Here is an 18,239-nt window from a genome sequence, read left to right as displayed (position 1 = left end):
GATGGTAAATGGGATTTTTTCCCCTTAATTTCTCTTTTCTGATTTTTCACTGTTAGTGTATAGAAATGCAAGAGATTTCTGCATGGTAATTTTGTATCTTTCAACTTGATCAGATTCATTAATGAGCTCTAGTAGTTTTTTGGTAGCATCTTTAGGATGTCCTATGTATAGTATCATGTCATCTGCAAGCAGTGATAGTTTTACTTCTTTTTCAATTTACATTCCTTTTATTTCTTTTTCTTCTCTGATTTCTGTGGCTAGGACTTCCAAAGCTATATTAATAGCTTTGTGTGGACATTCTTGTCTTGTTCCTGATCCTAGAGGAAATGCTTTCAGCTTTTTCTTTCTACCGTTGAGAATGATGTTTGTCATATATGGCCTTTATTATGTTGAAGGCTAGGTCCTGTTGGCTGAGAGCTGAACAGTAGATGATCCACTGGCTGAGGCTAATACCTGCCAGCAACAGGAAGTTCCACCACATGTCCTACTTTAAAGCTCTTTGGCAGGAATACAGAGTAAACTTTTCATTTGTATACTGGCTAAGCTTTAAGGACCAGTACCTGTTTGGGGAACTGAAGTGAGCATGGGCGGATACAAAGAAGTCACACTTTGCCCACCAGGTTCTATACTGTCTGTCTCCACACTTATAATACATAGCCATAATTCAAAGCTGGCATCTCAGGGGAATGGGTAACGCTGATGGAAAATACATACACTTCTAGTATAGAACACACTTGTATCAATATTAACATGGAGAATCTTATGTTGAGGCATATTTTTGTAGTCCAGAGGCCTGGACTCAATCCTAATTCTACCTCTTTGGAGTATGACTTTGAAATGTTACCTGAACACTTTTTAAAAAATCTTTTCTTCTGTAAAATGGAAATATCAGTCTTACTTATCTCCATGGGTGGTTATGAGAAGCATAATGAAGGGATGTATGTGAACTGATAAGCATTAATAGTTGCTAACAATGATATAGTTCCTATGGAACATGATTTCTTGAGTCTTACTATATCCCTAGACCTGTGAGTTACAATTGATTCTTTTTCTGGGTTCCTCAAAGTATGAACAGGTTGTTGGAATCAGCCAGTTTTGTAAAAGATGTCTCAAGCTCTCACTTGTCTATTTGTTCAACAGTGTGCCATGTAAGAAGTGTGTGGTGGTTGGTAATGGAGGAATTTTGAAGAATAAGACATTAGGAGAAAAAATTGACTCCTATGATGTAATAATAAGGTAAATATATTTTCTATTTGCTAACACAGAACTGTTTTAAAAGAACATAGTTTCCTGCTTTAGTATGACCTTTTTAAAAGGAAGTGGAGTTGCTTTAGTATGCTTAAGTACAGTACATATTACTCAAGTTGTTGGCTGGAGTAGACTTCGATTTCAGGTCATTCATTTAGCAAATATTTATGAAATCCCCTGAACATTCTGGGCACAGGTCTAGCCCCAGGGAGCTATTGCAGTGAATAAAAATAATGTTCTTCCTCCCTGTGAAGCTTACATTCTAATGGGAAGAAGAAAACAGTAATTAAGAAAAGAAATATAATAAATGTCATGTAAACAATCAAAACAGTTAAATCATCAAGAATGAATGAATGGTTGTTTTTGAATGGATGGCAGTGCTGAGGCAGAGACATCTTAAACTAGACCTAAGTGGCCATATGAAGACTAGGGAAGAGCAATACAGGCAGAGAAAATGCTGGCTGAAGGTCCTCCGGAAGGCATGATGCTGGGTTTGAGAGCAGCAAAAAGAAAACCAGTGAGGTTGGAAGGCAGCAGACTGGGGAGAGGGGTGCAATTGGCAGCTGAAGATGTAGTTAAGGAGTGGGCTTTGTAGGATTTTGTCAACTTGGATTTGGGCTCGTGTTTAAGTATAACAGAAAAGTTTTGAAAATCATTCAGCAAGAATGCAACTCTATCTGGTTATGTCTTTTTTTTTTTAATTGTATTTATTTATGACTGCACTGGGTCCTTGTTGCTGCACGCAGGCTTTTTCTAGTTGCAGTGAGCAGGGCCTGCTCTCTAGTTGCGCTGCATGGGTTTCTCATTGAGATGGCTTCTCTTGTTGTGGAGCACAGGCTCTAAAGTGTGCGGGTTCAGCAGCTGGGACGCATGGGCTTAGTTGCCTCAGGGCATGTGGGATCTTCCAGAGCAGGGATCAAACCTGTGTCCACTGCATTGGCAGGCAGATCCTTAACCACTGGACCACCAGGGAAGCCCTGGTTTTGTCTTTAGAATACGCTGATGGTGGCATGGAGAATAAAACATGAAGGACAAAGGTGAAAATGAAAAGACCAGTTAGGTTGCTGCATTTGGATAGAGAATGGTGGCTTGCAATAGGATTGTCATGGCGGGGACAGAGATAAGGGACTAGATTGAGGCATGTATTAGAGTTACAGTTATCAGGATTTGCTTTTTATTGAATGTGAGCAGAGATGGGAATAAAGGAATGCAGGATACTTCCCAGGTTTTCAGCTTAATAGACTAGCTGGATAGTGGTACCATTCATTGAATTGGGGAAGACTAGGGTAGGAACAGGTTTAGGGGAGAATCAAGATTTTGGTATGAACATACCACGTTTGAGATGCTTATTAGATTTATAGTATATACATCAAGTAGGCAGTTAGATAAAGCGGTTAAATCTTATAAGTTGTATGTAAACCATGGACTGGGTGAGATTTCCCAGGAGCAGACAAAGAGGGCTCAGGACTGAGCTTTGAAGTACTGAAAGGTTGTGAAAGGAGTAAAGGAGCTGGAGAGGATCTGCTACTGAAGTAGGAAGAAAGTCAGGAAAACGTGGTCATAAACACCAAGCCAGGTGATCATAAATGCCAGCCAGACAAAGAGGGCTCAGGACTGAGCTTTGAAGTACTCAAAACTTAAAGGTTGCAAAAGGAGTAAAGGAGCTGGAGAGGATTTGCCACTGAAGTAGGAAGAAAGTCAGGAAAAGGTGGTCATAAACGCCAAGCCAGCACAGTGTTTTAAGACAGGGAGGTTTCAACCATGACAGATGCTGGTGAGAGGTCCTGTAAGATGAGGACAGAGTTCACATTGGACTGCCAAGTTGAAGCTCACTGATACTCTTGACAGAAGACTTGGAGGCGTGGTGCTGGGGAGAAGCCCAAGTGGAGTGGTTTGAGGGAATGACAGGTGAGAAAGCAGAGAAACTAGTAAACTAGTATAAACAACTCTTTGGAGAAATTTCACTGTGGTGTTGAGACATAAGATGGTCACTGGAGATAATTCCAGACTCCTAAAGGAGATTTTCTGTTTTGTTTCCTTTTATAGATAGGAGATTCTAAAACATTAGTAAACTGATGGAAATGAATAAAGAGATTGGCATGGTAACGAGAGAGGGCATGGGGCCCAGAGCACAGTGTGGTTATCTCTGCAGTGGAAGGGAAAGTTGGGGTTGTGGTCACAGCTACTGAGAGTCCCATAGACCTAGTGGTGTGGTAATGAGAACATTTCCGTCTCTGTTTTCTTGTAGTAAAGGTTGAAGTCAGGTCATTCAGTGTGTATGTGTTGGGAATGGCTATGAACAGTCTTCTGAAGAGTGGGAAAACTTCCTGCTGGGCAATGCATTAGGGTGACCTGGCAGTGCTTGGGCGTTTTGCTGGGTTACAAGTTGCCGAGGGTTTCTGCATAGTATGGTCACCTCATTTTCTGGTGGTTATCCATTTTGAGGAAGCTGTGAAGATTTATCCACAAAACAATGTTCAAGGACTCACAGAATTCTTTGTAATTGTGTAAAATCTGCTTGCCTAGAACCACATCAGGCCCTTGTGGGAAAATGCCACTGGCAAGACATTATGAAAGTCATTTCAGGTGTTATTAAGGCTGCTTTATATTACATAGTGCCATAGGGTCAAACAGTATTTGTCTCCTGGGTGACATTATTTTGGCAACAAAGCATTCCTCTTCATACCACACCTTCATGATGTGTCATAAATAGTGCATGTCTAACCTTGGCTTATTTTGAACATCTGCAAATCCAACACTGGATCATTTGTGGTTCATTCACCCCAGCAACAGTTACTCTTGGTTATGCTTAGGTATAAATATAGCAGTTTTGTTGTTCCTTTACTTCAGAGCACATCAATTTTGATGGGTCTTCAAATCACCTTAACTGTGACTCTTGCCTGTTAGTCACTTAGGCACACATCCATGTGCTCCATGATGGTGTAACCCTGGGCACAGAACTTTATCTCTATGGATGTCAGGGCCCTTACCTACAAACACAAGGGGTTTTATCGAGATGTCCTCCAAGGTCTGTTTTGAGTATCCTGGGGTTTTATGTTCCCATTTGTTTCATTTTGTCTTCAGTTTTTCTGGAGGTAAGAATGAACTATTGGTGGCCCCACAGTTAATTTTCAAACACAAATGAATGTTTCTGCCTTTGATCAAGCAGCTGTTTCAGGAAGGGGAGTTATTTCCTTGGCTGTGAAAGACTTGGTGGATTGCCACGTGGCTTTAGAGCCCAGCTACGTGGCTGACGATGTTTGTCTGGCTCTGAAATCTGAGAACTGTGATGGAAATGACCCTGACTGCTCTTGGTCTACATGTCTTGTGTGTTTACTACCCACAGAATGAATAATGGTCCCGTTTTAGGACATGAAGAGGAAGTTGGGAGAAGAACTACCTTCCGACTTTTTTATCCAGAATCTGTTTTTTCAGATCCTAATCACAATGACCCTAATACTACGGTGATTCTCACTGCTTTTAAGCCGCTTGATTTAAAGTGGCTGTGGGAATTGTTGACAGGTGGAAAAATAGTAAGTTGGCAAAATCGATCTGTCTTCTGATTTCCTTTATTTTTTAATATTAAAAAAAAAAGACAACAACAAATTGTATTTTCTATATTCTTACTTTATTTCAGAGCCCTAATGGTTTTTGGAAGGAGCCAGCCTTAAATCTGATCTATAAACCTTATCAAATCAGAATATTAGATCCTTACATCACCAGAATGGCAGCTTACGAACTGCTTCATTTCCCAAAAGTATTTCCCAAAAATCAGGTATGTATTTTGCTTCACACAGTTTCAAACTAAAGACATTACTGCGGTGGAATAGAGGGTCCCTGGGAGTCTTAGAAACTGGGTGAGAATCACAACTCATGAGGTGACTTCTGAGGGCCACATCTGAGTTAGTGAGATTAGGTTATCTGTGGATTTTATCTGTATGTTGTTCAGGTTGCAAGGAAAACAGCCTTTTAAGTGTAGTGTTTTTCCTGCTCTTGCAGGGCCCTTCTGGGGTCTCCTTTTAGATGTCCAAGTGGCCCATCTCTCATCGCCTCCTCTTCACTGCTCTGCAGGGAGGAGTATTGATGGGGGAAGGGGGAGGGGGTGTGTAGCACTGATGGCCAGGCTGTGTGCAGACAGCAGGATTCTTTAATTCTTTTTAATTACAAGGAATCTCATTGACTTTGACTCTTGTATCCCTGTTTGTCTACATTCCCTAGGAAAAAAGTAGTTTAGATCCATACAGTGACAGGCTGTATTTTTCATTTGAAGCTTGAGTAAATGTGTAATGTGATATCTCAGCTGAAAGGAGGCTTTCCTTTTTGTAATTGGGGAAAATCCAAAGAAATAAACTTGTATTTTGTTCCTTTTCATTAGCACCATAAAAAATTCTGAAATATTACATGCTTAAACAGCTTTTACAAGGGAATATTTTTTTAAAAAGGAAATCATCCTTTTTTTCTCTGTATAATTCAGATTATCTCCCAAGCTCTTTTGCATTTTTTATATCCTTCTAGACTCTTGTCTGTGCATTTACAAACACAAATACTTTTTTTAAAGTTAATTTTATTGGATATAGTTGCTTTATAATGTTGTGTTAGTTTCTGCTGTACAGCAAAGTGAATCACGTATTCGTATGCCTATATCCCTTTCTTAGACTCCCTTCTCATTTAGGTCACCACAGAGCACTGAGCAGAGCTCCCTTGCTGTACAGTAGGTTCTCATTAGTTATCTCTGCCATACATAGTGCTACTAGAGTATATATGTCAATCCCGATCTCTCGATTCATCCCATCCCTCCTCTCTCCTTGGCATCTGTAAGTTTATCTGTGTCTCTATTTCTGTATAAGTTCATTATACCATTTTCCCAGAGTCTACATACAAGCAATATTTTTCTTTCTGAATTCCATCTGTATGACAGTCTCTAGGTCCATCCATGTCAGCAAATGGCACTATTTCATTCCTTTTTACAGCTGAGTAGTATTCCACTGTGTATATGTACCACATTGTCTTTATCCATTTCTGTCAGTGGACATCTAGGCTGCTTCCATGTCCTGGATATTTTAAATAGTGCTGCAATGAACATTGAGGTGCATGTATCTTTTTGAACTATGGTTTTCTCCAGGTATACACCCAGGAGTGAGATTGCTGGGTTATATGGTAGTTCTGTTTTTAGTTTTTTAAGTAATCTGCATACTCCTTCTCCACCGTAGCTGTATCAATTTACATTTCCACCAAAGGTGGGAGGGTTGCCTTTTCTCTGCATCCTCTCCAGCATTTATTGTTTGCATCAACTTTTGTCTATGCAGTTACAAACACAAGCACTTTTTTTGTTGCTGTAATTTGTGATTATACTATATTGTTCTGCTGTTTCTCCTCTCTAACTCTTCCCCTATTTACAGACCTTTAGTTTTCTAGCCAGCTTTTTTTCCTCTATAGGTAATGTAGAAATGCATGTGCTTATAGGGATTTTCTGCACACTTGTGTGATTTCTGTAGGAAAGACACCTGGAAATGGATTTCCGAAGTCAAAAAAGCATAAATATTAAGTCCTGTCTTGCTAATTTTGAGGGGAAAGGACAGCTTCTGAATGTGTATTTTGTGAATTTTCAGCTCTTACTTTCCTAAGTGAGGTAAGATCAGATTTATCCCTTGATTTTTGCTTTAGGTAGTGCACAGGAAGCCTCTGGTCTTTCTTAGAGGTGGTACTAGAACTAGTTGTAAGTGCACTGAAATTCCACTAGGGCAGTGTCCGAGAAGCCAAGTGAGGGGCACAGCTGTATTTCAGAGGTCAACTGTGTCAGATGCCGTCCTGGAAACACAGAGGTCACACTGATGGGGACAAGTATAGGAAGAGGAAGAAAGCCCGATTGAACTGGGTGAAAGAGAAAGAACGTGGGACATGAGTGAATGGAGGCGAATCTTCAATGGAGTTTTGCTAGAAAAGAAAGCAGAGGAATGGCGGGAGACATAGGCTCAAGGAAGGGTTTTTTTGTTGTTGTTATGGCTTTTTAGATAGATATGTTTGTATGCTGAAGGGATGATTCATTAGAAATATTGATGATGAGACAAAGGGGATACTTGTAGAAGCAAAATTGTTGAGAAAAAAGATGGGGTAAAATGGAGCGCATGAGTGGAGAGGCTGGCTATGGGTAGAAACAGGGACAGCTCATCCACATAGGAGTGAACACTGAAAATATGGGTAAAGACAAAGGTAGATTTGGGATTGGGAAGATGATGTAGCTCTTGTCTGATCGATTCTGTTTTCTAAGAAAAATGAGGATTAAACTGGCAGTTTAAAGTAGGAAGGAAGTAGAGCTGTTGGATAGAAAGGTATGAGATTGTCATCTTGCAGAGTAGAAATGGAAATTTGCTGGGGGAGTATAACTGGATTGTTGGACATGACTGAATGCCCACTGGAGGTGGTCATAAATGTAACCTGTGACCAGTCAAGTATGCCGTTTTCTCTGACCTTAACCAGGGTTAAGATTCTGTCAGGGACAATGTAGGTTCTGTGGGTGATGGGTGCTAAAGGAAATTGAAGGCCTACATAAGGGAATGACTATAATGGTGAATGGAAGACTCTAAGGTGTGAAGAAAGGAAAGAGTGACCTTGAAATGTGATGGCATCAGTGAGGTGGGATGACTCCTAGGTTTTTAACCCTACCATTAACTTCCTTTCACAGCAGATGGAGCAGCTGTGGTGGAGTCACTAGTGTCAGGGGTAAAGAAAAACTTAGGTAAAAGGCTGTTAGGCTTTCAGACAAATTTGCTTCCTGGAGTTTACCTGATTTTATTATGCTGCTCTGATTTTTCCTGAAACCATAATTAATCATATGTAATGTCCATGGGATCTGTAGGAAACATTTAATCAAAAGAAAATCTCCTTGAATTTTTGTGTTAAAAAAAAAAACTTAAGATATATTTTGTTTTCGCTTTTGAAGGCTACCCTATGAGAATTACAGCTTAGGATGCCAAGACCCTTCAAACATCTATGATAGTACTTTTTAGGATATATGTACATGTGAAGGGGATGTTTGGTTTCTTTTAGTTAAAATTTAAATTTATCAATTTAAAAACAAAACTGAGTGTGACTTTACTATGTATATACATTTGGAATCTTCATTTTCTAGTCAGATCCTCACCTTGGCAGTTTGTTATTGAAGTTACTCGATTAAAGCCATCTTTCCCTAGAGTTGAATTATCAGCATTATGAAACAGAACTATTTTCTGGCTAAATGATTTGAAGCCTTTTAGCATGATTCCGTGGGCTTCCCTGGTGGCTCAGAGGTTAAAGCGTCTGCCTGGAATTCGGGAGACCTGGGTTTGATCCCTGGGTCGGGAAGATCCCCTGGAGAAGGAAATGGCAACCCACTCCAGTATTCTTGCCTGGAGAATCCCATGGAGGGAGGAGCCTGGTGGGCTACAGTCCGTGGGTCGCAAAGAGTCAGACACGACTGAGCGACTTCAGTGAATTAAGTGGTTCTTACATTTCATACATGGGTTTAATATGCTCAGGCTTTGCTTTTTCCACAAGTCGCCGGACTTGATGTGTTTTTTAAACAAGGCGGTACATCCTTTTCCTCAAGCCTTCATCTGATAGGTGTCTTCTGGACTAGTACTGCAGTTAGGTTTTACTTGAAAGACTTTCTAAGATTTCAACCAACACTTTATAGAGTCAGGATATTAACTTGGCACTTGAGCCTTGGGGCATGATGAAGGTTGAACTTAAGTTTTTGTCTCGATGAAATGCTCAGAAGATGCTGTAAGATGGATCACCGAAATAGGCTTTGGAAACAAGTACCTTGTGTGGACTTTTTTCCCTAAATTTTCATTTCCTCCCCCAGAAACCCAAACACCCAACCACAGGCATCATTGCCATTACACTGGCATTTCACATATGTCATGAAGTTCATCTTGCTGGCTTTAAGTACAACTTTTCTGACCTCAAGAGCCCTTTGCACTACTACGGGAACGCCACCATGTCTTTGATGAGTGAGGTAAGCTTGTATATTCCGCCATCTCACCCTGTCATTTTACTGAGGGAACAGGTTTTGAGAGGTTGATGGCTTAATAAGGGTTTACAGAGATAGCACGTGCTGAAATTAGGAGTGGGGTCCAGAGTTCTTACTACAGCAGCAGCTCCCAATCTGTTGGCCTCAGACCCTTGGAAGAATCTCATCAAACCGACATAGGGACCAAGCCTTACCTTAGATGCTGTATTTGATGCACGGTTTGAAAAGACAGAAATCTGTTGTTTGAGATATGACAAATTCACCTAAAAGCATGGCCATGATCATGCTAATTATTTTTATGCAGTTTTTCAGTTAAGTAGATGGGAAGGTCTATAACTTTTTAACCTCATGAATGAATCATCATGGTCAGAAAAGTAGTAAACTTTTATACTAGATCATTTTTCTCTTGAATAGGGATTAATAATGGTAGATTTGATCCTTAAATTTTTACTGTGAATAGGAACGAATTTCCTATTTTCCTAATAACTTAGATTAGTGGCACAAGAGATAGCAGTTAAATATGACATGTACATTTTAACATTGAACAATAAATGATTTATTGTTAAGTATATGGATATATCCCATGAAATGAAACCAATCCCCTTAAATCCTCATCCCTAAATACTATGTAAGCTGAATACGTGGAATTATTCAGGTTAGATCTTGTCAATTTGGTTTCTAGATTTACACCATAATTCAGTAGACCAGGGTTGGGTTCTTTACTAGCTCAGAGGTTAAAGCGTCTGCCTGCAACGTGGGAGACCTGGGTTCTATCCCTGGGTCGGGAAGATTCCCTGGAGAAGGAAGTGGCAATCCACTCCAGTATTCTTGCCTGGAGAATCCCAAGGACGGAGGAGCCTGGTGGGCTACAGTCCATGGGGTCACAAAGAGTCGGACACGACTGAGTGACTTCACTTCAGCAGACCAGAAGATGATGTGAGGGAGCCTCTTAAGTGATGGTTTAAGTGGAAAGAGTGGGCTTTTAGGGAAGGCTCTGGCAAAAGAATGAGCAATGAAAAACAATAGACAACAAAAGTTCAAGTCCATGTCACTTGTTACTTGAGTTTTTTTTATATAGCATATTCCATTGCTGCCACTGTTAATATCTTCAGATTGGGATAGACGGTGACTTTCGTTTTTCTTCTTTAGAATGAATATCACAATGTGACTGCGGAGCAGCTCTTTCTGAAGGACATTATAGAAAAAAACTTTGTAACCGACTTGACCCAAGAGTAACCCTACAGACGCAGAAGATAATGCTAACAGTATTAGTTTTATTTTTATACTGCAATTTTTAGTTTATTTTTAAATATGTTGGATGTACTTGTCAAGAAATTATGTGTATTAAGTCTGTTGCTGCCTGGTGATTCATAACCACCAGCTTAATTTCTGTGAATATATTTAATTTATGGAAACCAAGATGTTAAGATATCAGGGAAAGTGAACTTTTCATTGCCTTGTTTAAAAATAAGCTAGTTTTCTGAGGTGTTTTTAACTATAGTTAGTTCATCTTAGACTTCTGAAGGGACGTTGACTTCCTAGTAAATAAGGGGGGTTAGTTTCCTACAACAAATTTTGAATGTAACAGGACATTTTGCGAGGTTCATCTGGCTACTGTAAATTGGTAGGGAACTGGTGTGCAGCAGTGCCTTGATGTAGTGTACTGGACCCACTTCAAGTGTATAACTCTAGTTCCTTTTAGTTATATCTGAGGAACCGGACTGGAGTCTTAAACCAGACCTGAAGCGTGGATGGTTATGGAAATCTAAGATCATACTGGCTGAATTAAGCATTTTTCTCCTGCAGTTAAGTAAACAATGATTATGATCAGTAGTTTGGTAGAATGAAGATTTTTTTTTCTAAGTCAAAAGAAACAAGATAAACATGAAACTCTGGATAAGTAAATAACCAAAGACTGCAGTTCTTAAAGCCTGGTGACTTCATTATTTTAAAGAAATAAAGTTTATACAAAGAAGCTGAAGTAGGCAAGCTCAAGAAGGAGAAAATTTGTAAGCAGTATTTTTTGCCTGGCTTATTCATTCATTACATTTTCGAAGCTTATTTGAAGTAAAGTAAAAAAGACAAGACAAGAAACAAAGAAGACAAGAACGAGTAAACCTTTAGAAGAGTCAAGCTGTTTCTGGATTTCAGTGGCACTTTCATAGCAAAACCAGCTGTCCACATGATTCAGTCACATCTTCAAATGGAAAGCTTACCTAGGGTGCACCAGAAAAGACTTGTGGGATGCAGACAAGCCAGTTGGACTAAAGTGGTGAGCCAGTCTCCCTTTTCACTTGAATGACTATAATCAATGGTTATGGGAAGGGAGGAGGACAGTGGGTGAAGAGAGCAGTAGAAGTTACATGGCTAGAATCAAAAGCTGTCAGAAGAGGTATGTGTAGAAAGAATTGGTATCACTGGGAGACAGTGATAATTATCACTGACAACCTGCCTCCCTAAAGAGGGTGTATAAATATTAGGTCAGAAACAGGAATAAATGACATACTTGAAAGTGGTGTTGGGGGAGAAAACTAGTAGCTGGTTGAACTCAGACCTACATGTTGAATATGGACTCTGTGCTGTTAATCCCAGCGTATGTTCACACATACCTCTCATTTGATCCTTCTGATAACTCAGGTGGAAAAGGCATAGCTGATCATCCCCTCATACCACACAGCCAGGGGCCACAGCTAGACTGTGGATGCTGCGTCTGGCTTCAGAAAGGATGGTGCTGGCTACAGAAAAAAGTCAAACACTAATGGTGGCATTTTCAAATGTTACTGTGAATACTATAACACTGGCCATAATATTTCTGGCTGATCTTAAAATTGAGGAATCTGGTATTTTGTATAGTACGAGAATTGTTACAAACCTCAAGGTTTAAGAAAAAAAAAAAAGGAACAAGACACATATATACAATTTATTAAAAACACATGAACACATTAAAATCTCACTATTTATACAATCAAATTCTAGCAACATATACAAATATTGAGTGACTACAGTACATGCCGAGGTAAGAAAAGTACATTCTGGGAGAATATCACTGACACTCAAAGCCATTTTTATTTCCAATACGTATTTCAATATATGTTTTGTTTCTACCTTTCCCAGTGCCAAAAAAGAAGAGGAGGAGATGAGAAGAAGAAACTAGTTACAAGTTGGATTATATGAGAACTGGTGCCACAGTTGACCTAAAAATATCCAACTCTTACTTAGATATTGCAGTTTAGGGATTTCAAGTTCAGAACCAAAAGGCAAAGCCAGTAGGTAATTTTTTTCTTTAAATAAACAGAACTTCACTGACTTCTCTTAAGAGGGTTGAAAAGCTTTTATTGTCCCACCTAATCTAGTTGTTCTTTCTAATCCTATTATCTGACATGGTGTTTTCCCATAACCCTCTTGCTCTCCAGGTAACAATTTGGAGCCCAGGGAAAGAGGTTCAAGCTTTATTACATTCCACAGAATTATGGCCACATGTATATTTAAATAAGCTCATTTTCTGCTCCCTCTTGTGGATGGGAGGGAGAAGGGCAAATGTATACATAACATATTTTCAATTACTGTATAAATCTTCTACTCGAACCATTTCAACAGCAAATAAACCCATTGTTCAATGCAAAGTGCAAATAGCGAAACGTGAACTTAAATAATTGGGCTAGACCCTGCATACACAATAGGATCTATTTAGATTTACAGCTTTTAATACAATATAAATCAGCATTCACAATATCTTACCTTTAACTGTGCTGGTTCCTAAGATCAAGTAACAGCGAAGTCAGTGTAATTTTATGAAACCTTAAGGGCCACATTTCCTGTACCACTGTCTGATTCTATTTTTATAACTGCATTAACAGGAAAAAATTTAACCCAGTAAGTCACAGTGACTTTTTTTTTTTTTACATGTTTCAAGCAAAGAATAAAAAGGCAATTTTGTAAAAAAATGGTTACCGTCACATTTTCAGTTGTTACTTGATTGTCTCCAAAGCTGTATATATATCAGACATAGTAATGTTAAAAAAAAATTCTAATATGAAAACGAATTAAAAAGTACAAACCAGAACAACCTTTTGTATCAGGCTCAGCTCAATTGGAAAGTAAAATATATAATAGTAGTTAAAAACTAGATATTTTATAAAAATTATTGGTAGTTCAGGGACAGCACAGTGGCAACATATGAATCAAGTCTTAAAACATGCATTATTTAAGAAAACATTTGCTTCTCAAAAAAAAAAGTTCTATGGGAAAACAATCAGGTACGCACAATTAAAAATAGCAAGCATCTTTGGAAAAAAGAAATAGTTACTGAACTCATTTCTCTTAAAGCTTCAAATAGGCATATGATTTTAGAAAGTAGATTTTTGTATACTAAAGATGAATAAAAAAATAAAGCAATTGGTTTACTCTCTTCCCACCTGGAGGGGGATGACTATGTGCTTTACACATTCATACCTGTTTTAATAAAAGTTCAACATCTGTGCTTTTTGTTTCAAATATTTTGAAACACAATGTGTATTGGTTTTTCAGTGAATAAAATTATGCCTCAAAAGTCTGTTGGAAAAAGGAAAAGCAACTGAAAATAAGACCAACAAAATCATACAACTAGAACGCAGGGAGGCTGTAGAACTTGGCAGTTCTGTTTTGGTTCAACGTTTTACAATACTGAGACTCATGGAAGCAAGCAAATGAACACTGTACATAGTTGGTTAAATTTAGCAAATTCTGCCATCATCTGGCGGTACAGGCTAAAAGAAAAGACTAGAACCTGCTGGGGAAGTACATTTCAATATTAACTATAAACTAGGGGATGTAAAATTGATATATTTTAATTATATGGTTAGCTTCTCATATCATCTTACCAATCTGAAGACTTCTAAAGATGGTTTCTACACTAAGGCTAGTAAACTGCAGATGATTTCTATTTCAGTCATTTAGACTACTTCTGGGTGACCGAAGTTGCCCAGAGGTATCAAAAACAAGATAGGAATTTTCCTTTGCTAGGATGCTAAAACATTTGTTCCCTCTGTTCCCTGTGATACACGAGACTACTCACACCCCCGACCACATAGATGGCATAATCACACAGAGCCAAAAAATACATGCTGGGTTTGCATTTCCTACTGTGGGAAAATATTTATTTATTTCACTAAAAATAATAAATACCTTGAGATTCAAAGAGTCTGTATATAAAACCAAAACAATTTGGTTACTTTTGTGGAGGGGAGGTAATTTATACGATTCCTGAGGAATAATTTTGCCTTTCACGTTGAGAAATATTAAGTGGGTATTGTTTACAGTGTTCACGTTTACAAGTCCTTAACTTTTCACACTCTCCTAGGAAGAATCCCATTGCAAATAAAGTCTGGAGCAGAGGATCTCCTTTATAGCTTTTTTAATTTATACAGTTCCTGTTTCCACATGAAGACACTAGGGGATCTAAATTAATGAGATTGATAGAGCAAGCATCACGCACTGAAAACACTCAGGCATTTATAACATGAGAATGGGGCAGGCCCCAAGGGCCCCAGGTGGAACAAGCCAGGGATGAGACCAGGTCATGTACTATGAAATGTTTACGTTCATTAGAGTGTCAGAAAGTGAAAAATCACTCTGCTCTCTACAGGTCAGTTTCCCAGCTACAGCTCTTCCTAAGGAAAAGATGGTTAAATATATAATGCTGCAATCAAAACCATGATTATATCAATATATATTTTTTAAATTCAGAAAGCAATACAGGAATAGAAGAGGAAGAAATCACAATAGTACCCACCTTTCACAAATTGCTGAATTTCAAGCCATTAGACATTTTAAGAACAGTACCATGCGTTATTGCCAAAAAGGCTTACAGAGCCATCTCGAGTTCATCAATGTACCTGCAGCATCAGTAATAAATACTCAGTGATTTTAAATTTCTTTGAAGTGCATAGTAGGGAGCCTTTTCTGTATAAAATAGTGTTTTACAGTAGTAACAAACAAGATGTTTGAAATTTCATAGGCAAGCAGTAACTGTGCCACAGTAACCCTTTTAAAGCAAGATGGTAAGATTAGTAGTTTTTTGTACCTCGGTCATCACACTTCCCCTCAACCACATCCGTGACAGATATGTAATACGTTCTACCACTAATACAACAACAACAAAAAAGGCCATGTGCTTTAAAATGACGCTTTGTAAAAAGCAGCATCACCTTCAAAGGACTTCTTTAAAAATGTCACATTCACCCTCCCTCCCTGCTTCTGACACCTCCTGCGTGCTCTGCGGCACCTGGTACACCAGTTCGTCCGGGGCGCTTGGGCCCGGCTTCCCACCTTTCGGGGTATCATACTGGGCCTGCGCCGAGGAGCAGCTGTCGGTCCTGGAGAGGAGAGTGTTGTATGTTCCCACTGAGGGGGGTGGTTGGTTCCCTGCAGCTTTGAAAGTGGAAGTTGAGGGCAGGCCAGCTGCAGCTGAGGGGTGCCCAGACATGTCCATGACGATTGGTGTTGCGTACTCAGGCCCGGTCACTGGCAGTGGTTCTGCGTAGGCGTGGTAAACTTCTTGCATTGGGGAGCTGTAGGGATCGAGGTCAGCATACCCTGCTTCTTTTCCTTCTTCTGGTTTAAAGGTAGACCTCTGATGGAGGGGGCCCACAATTCCTCCCACAAGTGGCTGCGCATACTCTGGGTGTCGCAAAACACAAACAGAAGAGTTCTCTCATTAATGCCACAGGCTTACCCTGAAAACACACACATCTTTATGGCACCTGTGCTATCATGGAGACGGATGGATTTTCCTGCAAGAATCAACTTCAAAATTAAAAAAGATGTTATCTCAAGGTAGTATGTCAATGTGCCAGAAAGCTTCATTCATGGAATTCTGCATAAAGAGTGTATGTGTTCTTCAGATTTACAGATAACTATTTCATTCGAAAATAAATAGTCCATTACTGTATTGGTCTTGAAAAATAATTTCATGTTTTTCTTTTTCAAATATTAGGACATGTTTATAATATACACTGGGTTAACAGGATAAATACTGAGGCCACTGTGTCTTTTTCCTGCTCTCCTTTTAATACCCCCAAACTCCCAATAAAACCAAATGAAATTCCACATAAGCAGACAAAATACCCAAAGTTTTTAAGAAATGAATACCCTGATTTTATGGATAGAACATCTGAGACACAGAAGTGACTCTCTTGAGGTCTTTTTTAAAAAGTGGTTCTACATTTGGAAACTACCTCATCTCCTACACGTGGAAAAGATAAAGGATACTGTGAATACCCAAGCACTTTGCAGCAAGCTCAGCGGTGTGCCCTCGAGCCCGGGCTGTGCTGTGATTACCTGCGGAGTCCGCCTGCAGCATGGTGGGGACCTCTCTTGGACTCAGGTGGTTCACCTCGCTACTGCTGTAGCGAACTGGGGTTTCCTCGTGCTCCACTGATTTGGCGGGAAGAAACTGCTTCATTCCTTTCCACCAACCTTCATGGTGATCATAAGCAAGAGAGACCATTAAAGAGAAAGCTATGTTTGAAATGTAACAGTATACGAAGGGAGAAATTCTGCTGCATTTAAGCCATTTCTGTAACAAAGATCTATAAAATGAGCCTTGATGATCAAGAATTTTTTTTAAAAAATGTGGTAAAATACACATAACATTTTCTATCTTACCCTTTTTTTTTTTTGGCTGCACCCACACGGCTTCCAGGATCTCAGTTTCCTGACCAGGGATTGAATCCAGTAGTAGGAAAAGCCTGGAATCCTGACCACTAGGCACCAGGGAACTTTCTGAACCACTAATTAAGCAGCTCAGTGATACTACATATGTTTACATTGTTGGGCAACCCTCACTCCAGCTATCTCCGTCTTGTGAAACTGAGGTTTCACATCCATGAAACCGTAATTTCTGATTCTCTCTTCCCCTCAGTCCCCGGAAACCAGCACTCTACTTTGTCTTTAGAATACTATATATAAGTAGTACCTTGTATAAACGGAGTCATATGTTATTTTTCTTTTTGTGACTGGCTTATTTCACTTAGCATAAAGTCCTCAAGGTTCATCCACATTGTAGTATATAGTACAGAATTTCCTTTTTTAAGGCTTAACATTCCGTTTTATGTGTATACTGCATTTTGCTTATCCATATACTAGTGGATCGATACTTGGGTTGCTTCCATGTTTTAACTATTTAATACTGCTATGAACATGGAAGTAGACACATTTATTCAAGACTCTGTTTTCAATTCTTTTGGGTATACACCTAGAAGTGGAACTGCTGGATCATACAGTAATTGTATTTTTAACTCTTTGAGGAACTGACCAAAAAAAACACACCTACTTTCCAAAGAAGCTGTACCTTTTTACATTCCCATCAACAGTGCACAATGGTTCCAATTTCTTCACATCCTTGCCAATACTTGCCATTTTCTGTTTTTCCCCTATTCTCTATTTTCTCTCATTTTATTATTTACTTCTTCCCAGTAGCTCTGGGTTTAGTTTGTTCTTCTTTTTCTAGTTCCTTAAGTTGTTCAAGCTTATTTTCTGCTTTGATAGACTATCCAATGCAAAGCAGAACACGGTACAAATCTCTATCAAAAGCAAACTGAAGCAAACCACTGCTGTTACAGTGCAGCCAGACAGTTGTTACAGCAGTGGTTTTTAATACAGTAATAAGTTCAAAGAATTCTAAGATTAACCCTGGGCGGGGGGTGGGGGGAAGCGGCACAGGATCTGACCCCACCACTGCTCTTTTCTGCCCTAGTCACAGTGAACTCCCTGGGCTCCGAACAGTCATTCCAGTGAGGCTGGGGAAGAGGGAGACCCGCAGAAGGGCCCTGCTGTGACCTGCAGCAAGCTGCCACCTGCCACACACAGTAGGAATCAGAAGGAACGACAACTCATGGCAGAGATGGCAGACTAGCTCCACTGGGACAAACAGCCACAGCAGAGTGAGCCACGCTGTCACCAGAACTGCAGTCTCCCACCTCTTGCCTAGCGTTCACGTATA

General features: G+C 39.5%; 2 protein-coding genes across 11 annotated transcripts in view; one reads left to right on the top strand and one right to left on the bottom strand.

The window, feature by feature from the left end:
* ST3GAL6 (ST3 beta-galactoside alpha-2,3-sialyltransferase 6) overlaps positions 1-13,739 on the top strand; it is an 87,541-nt gene extending 73,802 nt beyond the window's left edge. For 7 of the 8 annotated variants that reach the window (XM_086410640.1, XM_086410648.1, XM_086410619.1 and 4 more), the window contains 6 exons: positions 1,141-1,236; positions 4,595-4,781; positions 4,886-5,023; positions 9,092-9,244; positions 10,409-11,531; positions 12,374-13,739. In XM_086410640.1, coding sequence (XP_086266766.1) covers positions 1,141-1,236; positions 4,595-4,781; positions 4,886-5,023; positions 9,092-9,244; positions 10,409-10,495 — 661 coding nt within the window. In that variant the 3' untranslated portion in view covers positions 10,496-11,531; positions 12,374-13,739. Of the gene's footprint in view, positions 1-1,140; positions 1,238-4,594; positions 4,782-4,885; positions 5,024-9,091; positions 9,245-10,408; positions 11,532-12,373 lie in introns of those variants that run through there. The other variant, XM_086410674.1, reaches the window with a different exon arrangement.
* The window catches only part of DCBLD2 (discoidin, CUB and LCCL domain containing 2), an 84,203-nt gene continuing 78,129 nt past the window's right edge, over positions 12,166-18,239 (bottom strand). For all 3 annotated transcript variants that reach the window (XM_086410593.1, XM_086410604.1, XM_086410612.1), the window contains 2 exons: positions 16,577-16,714; positions 12,166-15,916 (listed from right to left, as the gene is read on the bottom strand). In XM_086410593.1, the coding sequence (XP_086266719.1) occupies positions 15,447-15,916; positions 16,577-16,714 (608 nt within the window). In that variant the 3' untranslated portion in view covers positions 12,166-15,446. The remainder of the gene's footprint in view (positions 15,917-16,576; positions 16,715-18,239) is intronic.

Source organism: Bos grunniens, chromosome 1 (genome assembly GCF_055505025.1).
Source record: "Bos grunniens cultivar Pamir isolate PY7600 chromosome 1, Bosgru_T2T1.0, whole genome shotgun sequence".
Taxonomy (NCBI): Eukaryota; Metazoa; Chordata; class Mammalia; order Artiodactyla; family Bovidae; genus Bos; species Bos grunniens.
The sequence above is the reverse complement of the archived record's forward strand: the minus strand, read 5'-3'. Positions and strand labels throughout refer to the sequence as shown.